This window comes from Festucalex cinctus, chromosome 20 (assembly GCF_051991245.1).
Source record: "Festucalex cinctus isolate MCC-2025b chromosome 20, RoL_Fcin_1.0, whole genome shotgun sequence".
Taxonomy (NCBI): Eukaryota; Metazoa; Chordata; class Actinopteri; order Syngnathiformes; family Syngnathidae; genus Festucalex; species Festucalex cinctus.
This window is the reverse complement of record NC_135430.1, coordinates 18,408,313-18,430,824: the sequence shown is the minus strand read 5'-3', so window position 1 is coordinate 18,430,824 and position 22,512 is coordinate 18,408,313. Positions and strand designations below refer to the sequence as shown.

At 38.7% G+C, this 22,512-nt stretch overlaps 1 protein-coding gene across 3 annotated transcripts in view; it reads right to left on the bottom strand.

Annotated features, from left to right (window-relative positions):
• Positions 1-887: 887 nt before the first annotated feature.
• Positions 888-22,512, bottom strand: part of sspo (SCO-spondin) — a 79,469-nt gene continuing 57,844 nt past the window's right edge. For 2 of the 3 annotated variants that reach the window (XM_077508932.1, XM_077508931.1), the window contains exons 101-118: positions 21,241-21,380; positions 21,111-21,157; positions 20,296-20,541; positions 19,454-19,615; positions 18,338-18,454; positions 18,068-18,206; positions 17,794-17,993; positions 17,564-17,734; positions 16,613-16,740; positions 16,254-16,405; positions 16,011-16,057; positions 14,536-14,700; positions 13,608-13,825; positions 12,286-12,381; positions 6,976-7,036; positions 6,497-6,627; positions 3,929-4,079; positions 888-2,283 (exon numbers count right to left, since the gene is read on the bottom strand). In XM_077508932.1, the coding sequence (XP_077365058.1) occupies positions 2,261-2,283; positions 3,929-4,079; positions 6,497-6,627; positions 6,976-7,036; positions 12,286-12,381; positions 13,608-13,825; positions 14,536-14,700; positions 16,011-16,057; positions 16,254-16,405; positions 16,613-16,740; positions 17,564-17,734; positions 17,794-17,993; positions 18,068-18,206; positions 18,338-18,454; positions 19,454-19,615; positions 20,296-20,541; positions 21,111-21,157; positions 21,241-21,380 (2,394 nt within the window). In that variant the 3' untranslated portion in view covers positions 888-2,260. Of the gene's footprint in view, positions 2,284-3,928; positions 4,080-6,496; positions 6,628-6,975; positions 7,037-12,285; positions 12,382-13,607; positions 13,826-14,535; positions 14,701-16,010; positions 16,058-16,253; positions 16,406-16,612; positions 16,741-17,563; positions 17,735-17,793; positions 17,994-18,067; positions 18,207-18,337; positions 18,455-19,453; positions 19,616-20,295; positions 20,542-21,110; positions 21,158-21,240; positions 21,381-22,512 lie in introns of those variants that run through there. The other variant, XM_077508933.1, reaches the window with a different exon arrangement.

The following is a 22,512-nucleotide window of genomic DNA, read 5'->3' as shown; positions in this document are numbered from 1 at the left end:
TCTGACCTATATTTGAATTGCCGTGAATTGGGGCTGGGGATTCACCTCGCAGGCTTTCATTACGTGACGTCACAGCGCGGGGTTCCCCACGCGTTCGACAGGGGATGCTGCCTTCAAGGACGGTCGGATAATAATGCGGCTGAGTCTGTCACGTGACGGAGTGAATTACATAAGAGTTGTATGTATTCACGTTGATTACTCAAAGTAGTGCGCCATGCTTTTAAAACGACTTCAAAGTAATTTTGCACTCTAGAATTGGAACTATTCAAATGGCTTGTCCATGATTGGTTCTGGTTGTGTGAAAGCGGGCCACGGCAGAGGTTCATTCTGAGGCTTTCTCCTTAAATCCATTAGAGCAGGATATGTCACGCCCCGACTGAGTATAAAACTGCCTTGTTTTCAGTTCCGTCAGCCACATCCCCTTAAGCAACACTGCTACTCAGTGCACCGCATTGATCGAAATGACCTGCAATCACGAATGCACTCTTTTTTTTTTTTTCCCCCCCTCCCCACTGTTTTAATGATTGGAAAGAGGTGATGGATTGCAGCCCCGCGGTTGGATGAGGCCTGAGGAGCTATTTGTCAAAATGTGACATTTTAGTATGAATTAAAAATGCATCAGTTCCCACTCCTATTACACACTGGAGCATTCACTACATTAGCTGAAAATCAGAGGAGGCGGGCTGAGCAGCCTTCCATCTTCAACACCCTTATTTAGTCAGGACACGAGAGCAGGGGAGGAGGAGGTGAAAAGAGGATGGAACAAAAAACGATCTCTTGTTGTGGATCATCCAAATCTCACTGTTGGTAACGTATGATTACGCTAAAATAATGAGACACAAAAAAGCGAGTGCGCGGTTTTCCGAGCAGTCAATGTCACACATGCCTTTAGTTTTTATCATTGTTTATTTATATTGAAGCAGAACAGTTGTACAGGGATTAAACAATGTAATGCTCAGTAAGATAACCTTATCACAGCTAAGCAGACCTTTCCTGTTCAACTTTAATCATATCGATATGATTTAACTCATTCACTGCCAGTCCAGAAAAAAAAAAGAATCTTTGACGTCTAAAGCCGTCTATGGCAGTGAATGTGTTTAAAAAATAAAAAAAAAAAGGCGTGAGCTTAACTACATCTTGCTTCATGTGTGTTGAGAGCACTCAACAAAAATGTACATTTTTTAAGCGGGTTTTCTCTGACAGTTATTCATCTGAAATACAAAAAAAAGCGTTCACCCCTACAGAATCTCAAATAACAATCAAAACAACTCACTGCCTCTCACTGCACGGTGACATCATGTGCGCGTGGGCTTTCGCCAGGTGCTTTTCGGTTTCCTCCTCTTGGCCACAAACGACATGTACAGTACGTTAAGAATGAATATTCCTGTCAGCACTCCTGACCAAAGCAGTTTCCGGGTAGTTTACAGCGGCAGCTGCCTATTGGTTGATGAGTGCAAAGGTTAGATTTTGATACAGTGGAACACAATTTGCTATGTCGCTTTGTTTGTTTGTTTATATTTGAACATACCATTTAAAAAAAAAAATGCAGTCGAAGAAAAATATGAATAGCCAACATGTTCTTTGTGTAAAAAAAAAAAGTTTGTTGAACTCTTTCCGTAATTTAAAAAAAAATCATCACTTGATTACAAATAATATTTATAGTAAATAAAAATGTACTTTAACTCTTTGATCGACAAAAACATTTAGTAAAATCACGATGTATGCCGCCATAAATGTTAAGTGACATCAACTACATTTTTTTTTTTTTTTTTTTTTTTTTTTAATATATCAGTGGTCAGTGCAACGTCCAAGTGCAGCGCAGCTGGGTCAATGAGTTGTGAAATCAAAAACACCCACTGACTATGGCCAGCAGATGGCAACATTGTATCTCTTTTCAATGGACTGCCGGTGTATGGAATTACTCAACACAACTCAAGTTTATTTAACATCGCAGCGGTATCTGCTCGGGCCCTAACTAGAGCTGCGAAAAGTCCTATTAATAATAATACTTATAAAAACAGAGTAGAAAAAAAAAAGTTTATACAGGACAAAGATGAAAACACAGGGACATGATTTTTGGAATTAAAAGCAGTTTTCAGTCATATAATGACTAAGGACCACATATTTAAAGTTATTTGGTTCATTTATCCATTCCTTCCAAACTGGGCGCTTTGTTTCAGAGAAACAAGCCAAACCGGCCAAATAAATCTCTTCTCTGAATTGTACACGTTTATATGTTCCTGAAATTCTCCGCACGAGCTCATCGCCTGGACAGGTCACCCCCTGTGAAATCAGAATCAGATTTATTAGCCAAGTATGTAAAAAAAATAAAATAAATGTCCAAGAAACAGTAAGAACGACCAACAGAGGAAGGCAAAACGGGAAGCCTGGCGGTTCGCGAATTAGTGCCTCAAGTTTCTTAGATGGGGAAAAAAAAAGGATGAGTAAAGGCTACATTTGTACAGCTTGAATGCAATTTTTTAAATGGTTAAAACGTTTTTACATCACACAGCCATACTGGCATTGCAGATTTATTGTTTACTGAACCGATAATATGAAAATAGTCCGCAGACAGACGATCTATATTTGCATGTAACACAAGTACTGTATGTAAAAACACCAAGCAGCATCGTGAGTCATGCGCAGGCTTGCGGTCGCAATCAGGAGGAGCGAGCGCTCGCACATATCAACTGATGGCGGCTGGTTTTGCGTGCGCGTGTCAAAGATTGATCGCCATAGTGACCGAATCCGTCAGACGTGGCGTCCGTGGGATTGTAGCACTGAGAAAGGGAATCGGAGCTGGGGGATGCTCCGTGTTGTGCGGCGGCGACATCCAATTAGCTTACGCAATCGGAGGTGGGATCTGTGATTGAATTATTGATGGTGGGCTCGGGCAAGCGTACATTCCACTCGGGCTTTGTGAAAGCGCTGGATGAGTGCGATTGTAAATGTGTATTAGCATGTAAGAAATGCCAGTGAAAGGTGTCATGATACGTACTATGTGACATGTAGTGTATACAGACATAATTTATTGAGTAATTTAATTAGGATTTGAGTATAAGTTTTGGTTCTTAACACATTCACTGCGAGCCCAGCAAAAATGCATCATTTGACGACTTTTTCTGTCAATGGCAGTGAATGAGTTAATGTACATTTAATTGTCATTATTTATTTGTCATATATATATATATATATATATATATATATATATATATATATATATATATATATATATATATATAGGGGTGTCAAATTAGTGTATTAATTTTGAGTTAAAATTTCTTTAATGCCACAATTTATTTTTTATTTTTTTATTTTGACCACCCCTTACTTGGAAAATCCTGTACTGGGGGAATTCCAGCAGAGACATCCACGTCAAAATTTAGCAGTAATACATTTAATAATAATGCATATTTTTGTGGAGACTGGCGTCAAGTCTTATTGTACAATTTGAAAAATGTGGCGAATTTCACAAGTTACTTCATCTTAAAGATTAAATTGCTCTTGATATGAAAAGAAAAATGCACTGAGCTGTCACCAATGTCTTACAAATGCAATTATGCCATCTAGTGGCAGAAAAATTACCTCAAAACAAATCAATATCATACTCGTTTTTTTAAACTCATTTTTATGAAGTATTATGAAATTGCTGTATCAGTGACTTTTGTGTTTTATGTTACAAGAGTATGAAAAAATATTTTATTGTCCACACACATATATATTAGGGGTGCTGTTAATTTTGTGTTGAAGGCTGTTGGAATAATACGTCCAAAAGGAAAATTATAAATAAATAAATAGTATCAGACAGGATGGTATCGTAACTTGTGCTGCACGCAGTAATTTTCCATCCCCCTTGAATGCTTTGCGCCACATTACAATACGAGACGGACATTCAAATCACTTTTTTTTTTTTTTTTTTTTGCCTCACCTTGGCAGCTGGTGCACTCGCAGCTGTGTATGACAGGCAGGACCACCGGCTCGCTCTCGCCACTGTCACAGCGCAAGTTGAGGAAGCGGACGGGGTTGTCCGGGTCCAAACGGTAGCTGCAGCACTCGCACACGGACCTTAAGTAGGGCTCCTGTGTAAAGATTAGAGAGGAAGCTGACGAAAACTTCATGAACAGATCCGATCTATTCACAAGTGGGTTGGTTAAGGATTTATTTTATTTTTTTTAATTAAAAAAAAAAAGGGCCCATTAAGTCTAGAATACACAATTCTAGTAGATAATACATTCTCAGACTTCCAGACCGAATAAAAATAAAGATGTTATGATTATTTTTAGTTTACAATAAGCAAACAGTGCTTTTTAAGTGTTATTTGATTGACTGAACTTCTCATTTTACTACAGTAATAAAAATAACAATAAACATCTCCCAGACTGAAAGTCTGAAACACTGTGTACTGTCTTTCTAAAATGGGAGGAAGAAAAAAAACAGTCAAATTTTTTAATACAATTGTAAATAACCTATGCCCTTCAAGGGGGCGGCCATTTTGCCACTTGCCGTCGACTGACAATTAGTTTTAGTTTAGTTTACTTTAATTTTTATAGTAATTTTATGGACATATAGTCATTTTCTGCCTTTCTTCCATTTTTTGACATTTTATGGCTGGGAAAAAAAATTCTACCATTTTTGCTATAAATTTTCTGACATTATTGGCAATTTGTGGATATTTTATCGTAATTTTCTGGATTTCTTCTTTTTTTTTAATGTTTTCTTTTCTGTCTTTTTTTTAAAGTGTTTCTCTGACACTTTTGGCAATTTAATCGTCAGTTTATTTTATTTTTTTTAATTCCTTTTTGCACATTTAGAAATAATTTTAAAAACATTTTTCATCTACCTTTCCTGTCTCTTTTTCTAACAACTTCAACATTTGGAAAGCTCCAGAGCAGACGCTTGCAGACCTGCTCTTCTAGGCCAACAACTTTCAACAATGAACAAAAGTTAAACACATCTGAGCAATGTTATCACTGTCAACTTTTGCGTTGGCTCAGATGTCGTGCGTAGCGACTATAAACAAGCGCTTGTTATTTTCCGACGACGTTACGGCAGCCGCAGCCGCCCTGATGAACGTGCAGATGACTTTTCGCGGCATACCACTTCGTCGCCGGTTACCATGCCCTGTTGCCACAGTAACAGTAGGTAATGACACATTTGGCTCAGCTGATGTTTATTTTTACTAATCTCTCAGCATGACTGACTCTATTTTTAAAGCGGAGATGTATGGATGCCAACAGGGAACAAAGTCGCCATGGTGATGCGGCGCCATCGCCGCCGTCTTGTGAGGACGATGAAGATAAAATAAAGGGGGGTGTTCAAAAACGAGGCAGACTTTAACGAGCTCAACACGTGACCTCCAACATTCCCCTTCACGTGCGTTAATCAACACGTCTATATTTAGCTGGCTGGTGAGTGACTCAACAGCTAAATGATGCATGCGCCCAAACTGGGCATGTCTCTTTGCGCAGACGATCATTTGGAGCCGATTTGCTGATCGTTGCAACTTTCCGGACAGTCACTTGTAATAAGAACGAAAGAGTTGCAACAAAGCATAAAAATCCAATCAAGTGAAGACTTGTAGCTTGAATAATTTGGAAGCTGTGCTTCAAATATATATATGACCTCCAAGCCACCAAAATAAACAAACCAAGGATACGAGGTTACATTATGATGAAAGGTAGATGAAAAAGTTCTTAAAAAATTACCTAAGTGTCCAAAAAAGAAGAGAAAAGGTAGAAAATTGCCATGAAATTGCCAAAATTGAAAGACAGACAATTTATAGCAAAAACGGTAGATTTTTTTTTCCCCCAAAAAATAGCCGTTAAGTAGAAATCCTGAAAAATTACCACACAATAGCCACAAAATTGCCCAAAATGTTGTAAAATTGACAGCAAAAACGGGAGATTTTTTTTTCCTATCAAATAATAGCCATAAAATATTCAAAAATGGAAGAAAGGAAGAAAATGACCCTAATATGTCCATAAAATTGCCAAAAATGTCAGAGAAATACATTTTAAAAAAAGGAAAAAAAAGAAAACATTCAAAAAGAAGAAATCCAGAAAATTACCACAAAATATCCACAAAATTGCCAAAAATGTTATAAAATTGATAGCAAAAATGGGAGAACATTAATTTAATTAATTTATTTATTTATTCAAAAAATAGCCATAAAATGTCCAAAAATGGAAGAAAGACCGAAAATGACCATAATATGTCCATAAAATTGCCGAAAAAAATGACATTCTATGAATGAAATTCTACCCAAAAAAAGTACAAAGAAAGTGTAAAAATGTGTGAGTGAAAAATGACCCTCCAAAAATCCAATATGAGAAGAGGAAAGATAGAAGAAAATGAATGTGTATGTATTGGATGCTGCTGTCATAATTTTGTGTCGTGGCGCCGCTTTAATGAGCTCTTCGGCCCTCACACAATAAGAACGCCGCCTGAAGCGAGCCCACTGAGGAGACCGTTGACTGTGTCTAAATCTCATCCATACCTCCAAGATGACATCCGTCCTGGACAGACAGCGCCCCCTGCAGAAGCTGACCTCCACGTTGTCCAGCCGACAGTTTCCCTTTGTGATGTTCTTGACCTGAACGTAACGGCGGCACTCGGGCGCTTGCTCATCTGTCGGACGAGGGGTGAAAAAAAAAGCATCGGCGAGTTAAAAGAGCACGGGAGAAAATAATTGAGGATATGTGCTTCAATTTGCATGAAAAAAAAGGAAGGGGACAAAGCCGGGAAATTGTTTCTTCTTTCTGGGGAGCAAAGTGACACTGCTGTGGCCCCTTAGCATGTGAAGAAAAGAGATTTAAGGCCAAGTGTGAGGTTCTATAATGCAATCTCTTGCTAATTGGCCACTGCAGCAGCTTGCGCTTATGTCCGCTGCCATTTAATGAAGCACAAAAGGATTCTCCAGAAGTGGCTGCTTCATATATTGTCTGGGTTGCATTTTTCTGGAGCTTTCTCATTTACCTGGAAAAGGTTTCCTGCAGACCGGACAACAGCTGCCTGGTTCCTCGACTTTGATTTGCCCCTGAGGGAAAAGATGCAGTTTGTTGAGAATGGTTTGCTATCCAAGCTATGGCCCGGGGGGCCCTTTGTGGCTCAAAATAACATTTGGCAGGGCCCGCATCACTATTTGATTGATTTTGAAAAGGAGGCGTGAAGAGTGTGTGTGTTGAAAAAGGGGGTTACTATGATTACAATATGGCTAGATGAATAAAATAATAAAAGTAATTACTAACTAAAATGCTACCAGAAAATATCTTCAAACTGGTAAATAATGCTAACAAAAAATTATTTCCTACACTTTTTCCTCCAATTAATGATCCTTAAAAACTACATTTTATATAGATAGATAGACAGATAGATATATATAAAATATATATAATAAACATAAATCTACCTACCTACCAAAAAAAATATTAAAGTCTCTTCTTTCACCAGGAAAAAAAAAAAAGTATATTTCTATCTGTTTCTGTTTTGCAGCAATTAGCATTAGAATATAGCGAAGTTCCATCATTATTCACAAATCATTTTAGAATTGTGAGTAATTGAGTTTTTTTTTTTCAACATGGCCCTGGTTGATCTCTTATACTCTGCTGCCGATGCGGCCCACTTGGTAATATATTTCTTCCTGAGCTAACATGAGTTTGACACCCCTGCACCACGCCAACACCCTCAGCTGCATACGTATAAAAATTCAACAATGACACTGTTCGTAATTCATTCATTGAATGACCTTTGTAATACCAAACGGGACAACTTTTTGCGTCTAAGCGACATGAGGGACTTCAAAAAAAAAAAAAAAAAAAAGCAGCCGACTGTCTACCTTTAAAGCTCACCTTGAAAGTTTGACCTGTCAGCAATTTTATTTTTACCCCGACCTTCATAAAGCACTGGCGAGTTAAAGACATCCATTAAGCATACTTGTAGAGAAGATAATTGACTCGTCTGTTCCAATTCATGAAGTATAACCTATAATCAAACAATTATTAAGGAAAATTTAACACAATATGATACTCTGCAAGATAATCGAAACCAAAAGCTGTACCTGTCAAATGGCCTACAAAAAAAAAATGGATACATATTTTAGATGGTGATTTTTTTTTTTCTTCTTCTCCTGCCTGTACAGTGCGCATACATAATTGAGCACTCAGACGGATGTTCCCTGCAAGATAACCATTTAAGCACCAACGTGTTTGATGACGACTCCCTTCCATACAGAAGCAGAAAAGTGCCTCTCAAGACAACCAATAACTTCTCATACATGCTAATAGAAAATGTCCAATTTTCCACAAAAAAAAAAAAAAAAAGTATCTTGATGAATTATTAAAAACCTAAAATTAATTCCATTGGCCTATCATTAACTCTTTGACCGCCAAAACGTTTTAGAACATTTAGTAAAATCACAATGTATGCCGCCATAAACGTTAAGTGATGTCAACAACTTTTTTTTTTTTTTTTGTGAATATATCAGTGGTCAGTGCAACGTCCAAGTGCAGTGCAACCGGGTCACTGAGTTGTGAAATCAAAAACACCCTCTAACTATGGCCAGCAGAGGGCAGCGGTAGCTGCTCGGGCCCTAACTAGAGCTGCGAATTACGATGAAACATGACGTAATCTGATGAAATAGAAAGTTTTCAAGGCTGACGTGAATGATCAAAGCCTTTGTAACATTAAACCTAATTTGACGGAGCGTCACTAAACAAAAAAATATTAGTATCAAAGTTACTGTTGTGGAGAAAATGTATCTTTTCTTTTCAATCTTCGCTCAATGTCACTCAAATGACCTATTTTCAAATGGTGATTATTAAAGAACGGAATAAGGTAGAAACATACTTTTTTTTTCTAATGAAAGAATTGAATGTGATCTTTCATGTTGTTTATGTAGCAAAAGAACACAATATTCTGTTTGCTTCGAAAAATGAGTTAAAATGCTCAAAATCCGCTGGCATCAGGGTTTTTTTTTTTTTTTTTTAATAACGTGTGGCAATAAAAGAGTTAAAAAGCACATTTTAGCCATGTCAGAGTGCGTTTTCGTCAAATCGAACTCAACGATTTTAGAGGAGGTTGTGGGTAAAATCAGCGCCCCAGAGCACACGCTCGTGGGTGGATCGGGCAATCACAGATCGATCCAGTTCAGCCGGTGACTTTTAGAAAACATCCCCCGCAATCCTTCGGGAGCCAACAATGTGCACTTAAAAGCTAAATGACACATTTGTGACCACCTGAGACGTGATGTGAACTGGACCGCCCCAGGGTAGCATTCGGCAGACGAGCTAGGCCTGGCATGCCCGTCTGGGAAAAAGAGTTTGTTTACTCGTGTTTGCTAACAGAGGAGAAAAAGTGTATTTTGGAACAGCTACTAAACTGCTCATCTTCCCCAGGAACTATTAAAAAATTAATGTGTTCATTTGCAGTTCACCAGGTATGTGAATATTCGTGAGCCAACTGCTGTGTCTTCAAGCTTTATTCTTTTTTTTTCGATAATAACTAAGCTAAAAAAAAAATAAAAAAAAAACCTAAAACTTACCCTCGAGCACATCCACTGCACAGACAATCACTCAGCTGTGTAATAAAGACGAGGATTGAGATAAATGATTCATGGGGGGGAGTTATAAAAAACGAGGCGTAATCATTTCTAAGAAGAAAAACGTTATCTAAATAAGATTCTGCTCCATTACAGCATTTTGTCGAATGGACAAATTTGACCAACCATTTTAAATGTATCCATTGTTGCCATGTATTTAGTAGGCTAACTGCAGAGGTGGAAAAAACCAGGTCCAGTTTGTCTTTAGCCCCTAGTGCTAGCTAGCTAGCTCCCTAGCACGTAAACGAGCACCATGGGAGCTAGCTAGCTAGCCAGCTGGCTAGCTAGCTAGCACTACTGGTTGGAAGATACGCAAAATAGTATGCGAGCGTGCGTTGTGCTAGCTAGGAACAACTGAATAAAATTAGCGATAAGGGCTAACAGCTAAATTCCATACTGGGTGTTACTTTTGCTTTTGGCTAATTGAAAGTGTTGAAAATGTCTTGCACTCATTGACGATGTTAATGATTGAACAAGGGCTCAGACGAAAAGTAAACTTTTTTTTGCCTTTAGTCGGCTAATCGACAACGTTTGTGAAATCCGCTACCAGCCAGTTTAAGTAAACAGGCTAGGGCTGTAATAGCCAACCGTATTTTTCACGCAGTACAGTAACGGGTGAAGGCTCGCCGACTGTATTTTTCACATTACTGTTTATCCCAAAAGAAGCAAGGACAAGCAGATTTTCCAAGTCTTTATATTCTAAATGGAAATGTACAAAACGAGAAATCAAATTACTCGGAAGGGGCTGAAAGTAAGATGCTGAGTCATGGTGTATTTTGTGCGGCGGCTGGCCGTGTGGCCGGCGAGCAGCCTATTGTGTGCGTCTGCAGCCTGCGGGCCCGCTAACACGCTGAAAGATGAAGGTCTGCGTGGGTCATCAAACAACTACCATTATGACTTGTCCTCCAGGTACACTACAGTAAATAAGCTTGCATAAAGCCGTATAGCTGTCCTCTTCAATACAGATAAATGCACGAAAAGATCCATTTTAAAATGGTGGGAACTTTTATGCTGTTCTCAACAGTGGGAAACAAACAACACAAACTAACTTGTCCACCACACGCTAGATAAGTACATCATCATTAGCGCTTTTAAAAATATATTTAGGATGTGAATGATAATAATGTGTTCAATGAATTGATTTCCACAAGGATTTAGAGGGATTGTCCCACTGAGTGAAATTCACCAATACACCACCTTTACTACGAGTTAGACCTGGTTTTACAGAGTCTAAAATCTAGTCCACATGGCAGCTCGGTGCGCCATTACGCCCACGGCGTCGATCAAATTTGCAATCACGCTAGACTAGACTTGCGCCGGCACGAAAATTAAGATGCGCCAGTTTTTAGGCCAAGCGCAGTCTACTTTATGTTAACCAAATGATCAAAATAAAATAGAGCTCTTTGTTCTAGTAGTTTTTAGGGCTGGGTATCGATTCAAATTTCCTCAATCGATTCGATTTTTATATATATTTTTTTTTTTCCCTGAACCTCATTCTTAAAATCATTCTTAAATATTAAACTTATTTAGCTCATTATGACAATAAAAAGTTTATATTTTTGTCTAATAATAATAATAATAATTTTGTCTATTTTTGTTTTATTTTTATAATTAATTTGATACTTTCATTATTTTTCACGCACAATTAATACCTTTAAAAACACATTTTGCAACTTACTTTCGACTGAAAATGACATCACAAGGGCTCAGGTAACCAATCACAGCTCACCTGTTTTCTAGGTTTGGTCATGTGAAATTCACAAGCTGAGCTGTGATTGGTTACCTGAGCCCTTGTGATGTCATTTTCAGTCGACAGCAAGTTGCAAAATGGGTTTTTTAAAGGTACTAATTGTACATGAAAAATAATGAAAATATCCAATTTATTATATGCAAAAATATTAATGTTTGACTGCCAAAAATGGCTAAATAAGTCAAGTTAAGGACATGAAAAATACTCCACAAAAATAAATGTAATTTTGTGGCAGCAGTAACTGGTTAACTGATTTAGTTTAGGGTGAGATGGAAATATTTTCATAATTCAAATTCAATAATTGTAAATATAAATTAAAACGATTCAGAATTGTCTTCAATTCATGTGAACAGTAAATAAAAAAAAAATTGTATCAATCAATAGACTCAAAAAGGTAAATCGATTAATTCAATGTCGATTATTGGATTTTCTAAACCCAACCCTAGTAGTTTTGCAATTTTCATGTTTTTCTATCAAGAAACATTCTCATTAGGATGAGAAAATGTTCTCGTAAAACGACATTTCCGTTTGCATTTTTGAGTGAAAATGACATTGAAGGACATTGCTGCTTTGCTTCCAAGTTGTCACCATTATGTTGTCTCTGAGAGACATTTCAAATGTGTGAGATCTTGTAGTCTTGCCAAATAAAGCAGGTAAAGACATTTCTCATCCGAACCAAAAAAACATACTCTTTAAAACAAGAAATTTTCGAGAACCACATTTCACTTTTTTCAAATGTGATTTTGTCCATTTTCAGAGGTTTGCTTGGGCCCACTCAGAACTGCTGCCATCATCATGCACTATTTATTTTCCCCCTCCCTGTGGTGTACCTGCCAAAGCTTTCAACAATCTGATTGTGATCTAATTTGAGAATGATTGCGAAACAAGGGCAGACGGTCGTGTTGTGAACTTTGACGAAACGCCAGCGAGCGCGTCTCACCTCATGGCAACGGAGTTCGGGGCACCTGGGCTGGCACAGCCGCTTCCCATTCACGCAACGACACGACAGGCAATCCTCCTCCCACTCGGATCCTGCCTGGCTCACACGCACACACACACACACAGAACAAAAAAAAATATAATAAAAATATGTGCCATTTACATTTTTACTCAAATTTCTGTCCCTTTCGTAACTGAATTTTTTCTACAGTGCGGCTGGCTCGGATAGCTCAATGGACGACATTGCTGCATACAGTCAAGTGAACCGCCCTCGCTGTTGTAAAAATAATGTGAGCGTATAGAGCAGGGGTGTCCAAACTTTTTCATTTGAGGGCCAGAAAATCCGAAGGACGCAAGGGCCACATAATGTTATGAAGAGAAATTGTGTTTAGTCCTAAAAATTGTACAAATAATTTATTTGTGCTTTTGAATATTTAGAAAAATGCTACAGTATATAAACCAATTTATTAGTAATATGGCAGTAGGGTTATTATGGTTTTGGAATTTTTTATGTAGTTTTCAGAGTGGTTCTGTTAGTTTTTATTAGTTTAGTTCTTTAAAAAAAAAGTTTAGTTTTAGTTTAGTTTGTTAGTTTCAGTATTAGTTTTATTTTTTTTTAATGTGTATTACTTGTGTGCAGTATTTAAAAAAACACCATCTGAAGGTGCTTTTCTATTGGCTGCTGCGAGATGACGTCACTTCTGTGTGACATACTTTCAAACGTCATTATTCCGGTTTATATCAAAATAAATCTATTAAAAATCACATTTAAAATCATCCCCAAAGGCTCATGCATTAAATTAATTGCCAAAGACTAAAACAAAGGACATGTTTGCTATAATTATAGTTAGTTTCAGTTAGTCTTCGTTTTTTAAATAGCATTTTCGTTTTTATTTTATTTCGGTAACAGTATTGTTTTTTTTCATTTTAGTTTTTCATAACTAAAATAACCTTTTTCAATACCCTCCCTTCTTATTTTGACCATCTCCAAACATTTGTGTTTTGTTTATTTTATTTGAACTGAGTCAAATGCCATTTTTAGCGTATGTCGCGGGCCGCTGAAAAATGGTCGGCGGGCCGCAAATGGCCCCCGCGCCGTAGTTTGGCCACCACTGGTATAGCGCCTTGTTATGGCGTCGTAATTGTAACAGCACGGGCATTTGTATGTGTTGGCAACAACAATCCCTGAGAATTCTTAGGTGATTTCCCAGCTCGCACTCAGCGGTCGATTAGAAAAGCCGTCGATGGTCTTTCGAGGCACATTTGTCACCCCGTGCCCGAAGAAGACGGCGAGGTTGGAAGACACGCGAGCCGCGCGTTTACCTCCTGCACGGCGCCGCGGTCGTGGCAGGGGCAGAGAGCGGCGATGACGCAGGCGCCGCGGGCGTTTCGGTAAAGACCCTCCCGACACACGCAGCCCTCTGACGAGTGGCTGCAGTTGGCGGCGGCCGCCGAGTAAATGTCCCCGCAGCTCCTTTCGCACAGCGGAACGTCTTGGGACGGACTCCGCCTCCTCTTCCATCGTTCGCCGTCGGGACACGCTGCAGGGGGGGAAGAGTCGGTTCGTGATGAACAGGGTGTCAGGGAAAAGGAAATTAGAAAGGGAAGATAAAAGGGAAATGGTAATGAGAATTGATAGATCGGTTAAGGAAGGCAAGGAAGGCGATCCAAAACGCGGAAGTGCATTGAGGATAAGGATAGATCGATTATCGGCCAGGTTGATTATCAGTAGGGATGTAACGATATCCAAATATCTTCATCTGAAAATTTGTGTAGATTTCAAACATAGAAGGGCCAAAACATCCCTAATGAAAATTAAACTGTACTAAAAAAAACAACAACAACTAGCCACCAGAGGGTGCTAGAACTGCAGAAATGGAAATCAACCTGATTTTTTTTTTTTTTTTTAAACAGAGGTGTAACATGATGACGACAACATTGTGGCAGTTTTAATATCACGATATTACATCCCTAATTATCAGCGCCAATATTTGGTATTTACGATTTATTTATTTTATTTATTTATTTAGTCCAATTTTGGTCGACTAAATTGACAATTTCGTACGTACATTTCCATTTTTATACTGACAATTCTGCGATTGGCTGGCAACCAGTTCAGGTTGTGCCCCGCCTACTGCCTAAAGCCAGCTGGGATAGGCTCCAGCAACCTCGCCACCCAGAAAATGGATGGATGGAAACAGAAACTTGTAACACACCAACACTTTTCAATGAGGAAATGATCGTCGCTCACCACAATCGGGCGCCGTGCAGGGAGCCGCGCGATGGTCCGGACCCTCACATGGGACCCCAGCATAGTGGCTTGGTTGTAACACGGTTCTGGTGGAGCTTTGTTGTCCTGTACCGCAGCTAGCTGAGCATGGACCCCACGGGGACCAAATCGACCACTCACAGTCCACTAGTGGGGAAGGGAAAAAAAAAAAAAAGATTTGTAAAGACAATGGAATGTTATTCAACAATGCAAATTCTGAGAAAACAAAACAGAGAGTTTAAATGGCTTCGATTGGGATAGAACGTATTAACATTTTTTTTTATTTTGCTCTTTATGTACTGTAACATGTAAATATTTATATTTTACATTAGGGGTGGGGAAAAAAATCGATATCGCAATATATTGTTGCGCTCTTTGTTGCAATAAATTATCGATACACTGACAATAGATATCGATGTCATGTGTCCAGTTGTGCAGTGTTACGTTATAAATGTTTACACACTTTAATTTGTCTCACTTTACAATGTTTATAGTTAAAAGTGAGGGATGGGCGAGTCGCGATACCAGGTATCGGTATCGGGCCGATACCAGCCTTTTTTTCCAAGTACTCGTGACGCAAGACGAGTACAAGCGAGCGATGGCAGAGGGGGAAGACGTTAAGTGAGTCCTCCTTGCCTGTAAGTGGCGCTAGCTTGCAGCACCAAAACTTCACCGGTTTGGAAATACTTCCAAATTGTGAATCTTAAACTAAAAGAGCATTTTTGTGTTTTATTTTGAGCGTTAAGACTATTGAAGAGTGACTTTTTTTGTCAAAATTAAAGGAAATATATTTGTTTAAAAAATTTCTTTTAGTGATTTTTTTTATTTGTCAAAATGTACTACTGGTATCGGCAGTTGGTATCGGTATCGGTGAGTACTGAGGGTCTGACTATCGGTATCGGTCTGAAAAATATTGGTATCGAACATCCCTAGGCTAAGAGGCAGTGAGGCACAATGCAGAACTTTGCACATTGTACATGTTTTGGCATTAAATAAATGAAAATAAAAATGAAAATAAATAAAAATTAGACTTTTTGTTTGGCTTTTTCAGTCACATATCGTGATATATTGCTAACATTTTTTTGACAATATATCAAAAATTGGTAGATATCGTGTATCGTGATATAATCGATATCGTGAGTCAAATATCGTCACAGTATCGAATCGTGGTTTACCCGTATCGTCCCACCCCTATTTTACATACATAGTTTGTTTTATTTACGTCACCTGGCCATGTAAAAAAAAAAAAAAAAAACATCGAATGTGTCCCTTGAGCAGTTTAATGACTGCTACTCGCGTATGTCATCACTCAACTCGTGCATTCCAAACAGTTTGACAAATACATCACGCTCTCGACATTTGCCACTTGAAAAGAATTGACACGTTTTTTTATTGCGTTCGTGGCAATAAAACGCGAGATCCTGCAAAGCGTTTTAACCGCTTTCGGCATCACTCACCGTCGCACAGCTCGGAGGTGCAGTTGAACGTTCCTCCCTGACACACGCTGAGGACAATGAAAAGAATTTAGAGTCATCATTTTTTTTTTTATAAAAGGATGACTTAAGTAGTCGTCACGTAACGCAGCTGAGACAGTTTGTTAAATAAATGACAGGACATGGAAGGAAAAAAAAAAAAAAGGATTGGCCGACAGTACCTGTACGTCTGCCACATCCTCAAAAATAAATAAATAATGTGCGTACCATGTGTTGCAGAGGTGCTGGAAAGACGTTCCGGGTGACAGGACTTCCGTCCTCTCATCTGTGCTCATATTCAACATTTGGTAGTTGATCGGGAGGGAGAGCAGTGAACACGGACATTCTGCACGTGACACGCACAAGCCTCCGTACAACACCTGGTTAAAACAAGAAAAAGAACATCTGGATTTTTTTATTTTTTTTTGGGATACGCAATACGCAAGGTGATGAGCGCACAATTTTGTGTATTATTGCTACAAGGACAAAATAAATGACAATTTCATTCCATCCGATCCCAATGCAGGTATATAAATGCACGTATTCCATCCAATCACATGCAAGACTGGTTTAAGAAACATGCCGACCTGTCCAGGTGGGCAGGAGCATCCGGGGTTGCAGGTTCCTGCCAAACACTGCGTGTGGGGCCACAGGTCTTCACAGGTAAATGGACAGGAACCTGAACAATCGCTGAACACCTGACCATGCGGACACTCTGGAATGGACACCAAATGTGATATTCAATTACTCAACATTCATGGAAATCAAAAATTCTGCCGTTATAATAATAATAATAATGTTCATTTGTGATTTTTTTTTTTTTTTTTATTACTCCCGTTGTATTGTATCCTATTAGACGTGGGCTAAATGAAGCTACTTCCGTTACTTCAACATTGTTCCTTGGCACCAAGATGCCAAAAGATGGCGCCAAAGCAATACTTTTATATTAGATGGGGCTTTGGCCTCAGCACAAAACTACTAATGGTGAGTTTTTCAGTGAAAAACAGAAGATAGTTCTATAAAAATCTGCAAATAACGAACACCGTGCATCATACTAAGACGTTTTTTTTTTTCCGAATATTTCCTTTTCTCAATTATCTAAACATGGTAAGTAAAACATTAAACTGTTCTCAACTCAACTCAACTCAACTTTATTTATAAAGCGGTTTAAAAACAGGCATTGCTGCAAAGTGCTGTACATAAAACATAAATCGGTTGTGCAGTAAAGAATAAGGTAACAAAAACAAGAACAAAGCTACAAGTTTTGTTTTTTGTTTTTTTTTACAAGTAAATAAATTTTACATCAGTAAATTAATAAGAAATAGGCGAGTGAATAAATAAAGAAATAAATAAATACATAGATAAACTACCACCCCAGTAAAAATGGATCTTTGACGTCTTTTGTCGTCAATGGCAGTGAAAGTAAAATAAGATACGGTGCAACGTTCATGACCAATACATACTGTACTGTAAAAATAATATTGTTTAATTGAAATTTCCTGAAATTCTGGAAGTTGTTTGCTATTCATTTCTTTTACCAGTTGTGCAGCTGTTGCTGTTGCAGACGACGTGTTGCTCAAGCGGCCCAGCACAGGCGGCCCCACCCGACTCCGGTTCCTGAAGGATTGTCTTGTTCCGCGTGGACGAGCCACCGCCGCACGTGGCGCTGCACTCACTCCAGCTTGACCATTCGCTCAACAAACACCCCACTGGATGGAAATCATATTAAAACAACAGAAATCAGAAATTCCAAGTACGTTTGGGTTACCTGGGCACGGGCGCAAGTCGCAGCTTTCCGTCTGCGTGCTATCCGAACAGGACGGGCCGCCGCCCTCCGCGTGCCGACACGGACGCGTTCTCGTCCGCTGGCCGCGCCCGCATGAAGCCGAGCAGCTCGTCCACGGGGTCCAAGGCTCAAACGCAGGACAGGGAAGATTGGTGCACGCCAGAGTGCCATTCTCACACACGCTGTCAACAAAAAAAAAGGGAGTTGCAAGATGGCGCCGTGGACAAAAAAATGAGCTTTACTGTGTTCGGCTCACCAGGTGTTGCAGTCCATAACAAGCTCCTGGTTTGGCGCCAACTCCAATGTCCCATTGCCTGATGGGATACCACAGCGACATTCTGCCACGGGCACACAATGACTGTCCTGGAGTAGCTCTCCCTCTGGGCAACGACACCCTGGGAGGGAAGGCAAGAAGGAAAGATCCAAAAACATCCATCAAATCTACCAATATTTCATGATTCACTTTCAGTATAACGCATGTTGTGGGCTGGGTTGAAATGAAGACCTTACGGAAGTCATCGCATACCTGAATGACAGCGTCCTTGGAGACACTGCACATGCTCCCATAAGTCCGTGCAGCTGCGAGGACACTGATTGGCACAGGCTTCTTGGTAGATCCGCCCCCTGTCTTCACAGCGTTCACCTTGAATAAAAGGATAAAGTCTCTTTTAATGTATGTTTGCGTGGCAAGATTTGCCTTTAGTTTGGCGATAAAAAAAAAAAAAACGCTCAAAAGACAGTTGGGTCAAAAATGGATCGACCCAACTTTTTAGGTTAAATACTGAAAAAGTTGGGTTTCTTCATTTTTGAGCCAATTCAATTGGGTTATTTAAAGAAATAACTCTTTTGTGGGTTACCCAACTATTTGGGTTAACTGAATAACCCAATTGAATTGGGTCATAAATCAACCGACCCAACTTTGTGAGTTATTTAACACAAAAACTTGAGTCAAATGAAAGTGATAAGCAAACAAATCTTTTGGGGTTATTTTGTGGGCTATTCATTTGAACCAATTTTTTGGGTTAGTTGAAAATGCCAATTTTATTGGGTCAAAAATGAACCAACCTAACTTTTCTGAGTCATTTCAATCAATCAATCAATCAATCAATCAATCAATCAATCAATCAATCACACTTTATTGATATAGCGCCTCTCATACATCAAAATGCAACTAAAGATTCTAAACAATTAAAATATCCATAATAAAATAAAAAGAAACCCACTTTAACACACACACATGCATAACCGAAAAAAAAAAGGGGGGGGCACAGAGAAACCATGTAAGGAAAGGGACCCAGGAAACACTAGAGCTAAAAACTAAAAGACAACAAAATAAACAACTAAATATTAAAAGAAAATTGATTAAAAGGCAAAAACAATGCTAAAAGACAATATGATAAAAGGAACTGGGAACTAAGAAAAGAAATAAAAGAGCACCATATGTGTTTTTTTTTTTTTAGGGTTAAATATTTGACCCAACCTTTTGAGTCCATTGAACAACCCAAAAAGTTGGGTCAATCCCTTGTTGTTGTTTTTGTACAAAACAAGCTAAAATTGGGTCAAATTGAGCCCATTTTTGGCCTCACTGTTTTTCGAGTTGCACTGCCATACAAAAAAAAAAAAAAAAAAAAAGTGTCTTTACCTGGGCAAAGTCCCGTGTTGCAGCTCTGGCTTTGCGTCTGCTGGCTCCGGCAGAGGGGTCCTGGGGGAGAGGCCAGGGGATGCCTGTAGCGTTGCCTGACTCCGCCGCTGCACGGCTCTGCACAAACTGTCCACGCACTCCACACGCTCCACTGACATAAATCTGGAATATGGAAAAAAAAAAAAAAAAAAAACGTTAACACACTGTTCACTATATGCCACATTGCCAGTGTTATTATAATTATCATAGAGCTGTTTTTTTGAAAATGTTATTTATGTTTTCCATTTTAATTACAAACAACAAATTGGCCACAAGTTGGCAAGTATCAAAAGTAGAATGGCACAAAGATTGATTGTTATATTTCGGCACAACTTGGACAGACAATAACCCCAAAAGAACCAACCAAAAAAAAGAAAAAAAAGGGGGGGGGGGGGTATTATAGAGCTGTGTTTGTAGTACAACCGTCATCTGTTGTTTGTGTGCAAGCATGCTGGAGTCGTCGTATGTAGTTAATTAGCATTTAGATGAATCACTTTCCAAAGCTCCTCTTTCACACATTTTTTTTTTGTCAAATGTTTACTTTAATTTCCACTCAGGCTTTAAGGGGGATGACTGCAAATCCGAACGCGTGCGCACATGCTAATTCATGAATCTCAATTTCAAACAATGAGCAAGGAGCATATGTTGTCAGATCCCTACAATTCATCATATTTGCCATTTTAAACGCTCAACCTAAAGAGCAGATTTATCATTCTTACACATACGAAGGCCGTGCAAAACATTTCAGGAACGATAGATTCAATCTGGTTCAATAACCAAATGTAACTTGTTGTTTAATATACCTTGACAGAAGCTGTCATCCGGACACAGCCTGTCCTCAACTTGTGGGTGTGGACATTGACTTCTCTCCTGCTCTCCGGACACGAGAAAACCCGAGTCAAACTCCAAACAGGCCCGGAATCGCCTCTGGACTGAAACCATTTGACTTCCGTTGACAGCCTCTTCCAGGAGTGCGTTACTCGGGTGCAGGGAGGAGGAAGGCATGCAGGGTGAACACGGGGTCCATTCTGACCATTCACTGAGGATGACTGAAGAAAAAAACAAAACATGAGGTATTATTAACTCATTCGCTCGCAGCCATTTTCACATTTTGCAATCCCGTTCGCTCCCGGCTTTTTTACTGGAATTGGACTGATTTTGCAAGGCCCACAGAATATTGTGTTCTATTGCTATAAAAGCATGGAACCTATCAAAAGAAAGATTAAAGTCTCTTCTTTCATCTGGAAAAAAAGTATGTTTCTATCTGCTTCCATTTTGCAGCAATTAGCATGAGAAGAGAGCTAAGTTTCATCAGTTTTCACAAATCTATTCAAAATTGTAAGTAATTGAGCTTTTTTTCTACATGCTCTATCTTGATCTCCTTTGCTCTGCTGCCACCTGCTGGCCGTTTGTGTAATAACTACCATTTCTGCAACCGTTCTTTGCAGTTGAGAGGCTGTATCAAAGCCTTCTGTATGCTCTAGCATAAAAAAAAACAAAAAACGTATAAATATGTCTTTGGGACACTTAGAACAAAAAAAACGTATTTACACGTTACTGGGAGCAAATGAGTTAACGTGAAAATATTATCCAAGCAAAAATAAAATCTCCATATTACCTTCACACTCTCTCATGTCACATTCCAAAGTCCCATCGTGGCAAAGGCTGAAGACACACAGAAAGATAAACAGACTGACTTTTTATCGGGTTGGTAAAGAGACTGAACTGTCAATGGCCTGATGGCTGACCAGGTACTGCAGCCGATGGCCACTGTGGACCCCTGAGGGACGGTGAGCGGTGTCGGTGACTGTCCTGAAGGTTGGTGCTGCAAGTAGATGCAGCCACAAAGCTCCGGTGGTACACAGCTACCGTTCTGCTGGAGCAACCCCTGCACGGACAACAACAACAACAACAAAACATTTGTAAAATTAATTTTATGTTGATCCTTCTGTTTCCAGCACTGGAGAGCTCATAAAGATAGCAAACTTAGCTTAAAAAAATGATTTAAGCTGGCTTGTAATTGATTTATGCATTTTGTAGGTGACTTTCAATGATTGATATCATACATAAAAGGCAAGCCATAACTGTTAAAGTCATCACAGTAACTAGTGCTGTCATGTTTTATAACTGCAGGGAGCAGCTTTCTGTTCCATATTTCATTACCTGCCCTCCTTACTGCTGTGTGCGCATATTGTCAGTCCGGCACGGAACATTTGGCGATAAATCAAAGCTGAAAGCTCACAAACTTAGCTAAATAACATTATGAAACTGTCATCGTGGCACATATCAAAGTGATATATTACCAACAGTATATAGCATGGCATATTTCACTTGTTAATGTTGGTCTAATGCTGGTGTGGTCCCATCAAGTAGTCATCATAAATACCGTGGACATTAAGAGGTGCAAATTGTGATTTTTAAATCATTACGTTTGAAAAATGGCTTATGTGAGGAGTGAGTCCAACATGTTTGTTACTTAGATACAATATAGGAAACGAACGACATTAAAACAGTAAAAAATAAAATAAAATAAAATAAAATAAAATAAAATAAAATAAAATAAAATAAAATAAAATAAAATAAAATAAAATAAAATGAAAAATTCGCCACACAGCACGTCCATTCCCACCAGTTAAAAAAAAAAGAAAAAAAAAAAAAGAAGTTTTTTTTTGTTTTGTTTTACTGTCAGAGGCCCGTTTCCGCCAGTGGGGGAAAAAAAAGTTTTGTATTTTTTTTCCCATCGTCAGAAGCCCATTTCCACCAGTGGGAAAAAAAAAAAAAAAAAAAAAAAAAAAAAAGAGAGAGGGTTTTTTCATTTTGTTTTGTTTTGTTTTGTTTTTATTTTCACTGTCAAAAGTCCATATCCAAGTGAGGTTTTTTTTTTTCCTTGGCAGAAATGGGCTTCCATACCTAATAAATAAATAAATAAATAAATAAATAAATAAATAAATAACTTTATTAATTAATACAAATTTAAAAAAAAATAAAAATACAAACTACAAAATAAATAAATAAATAAA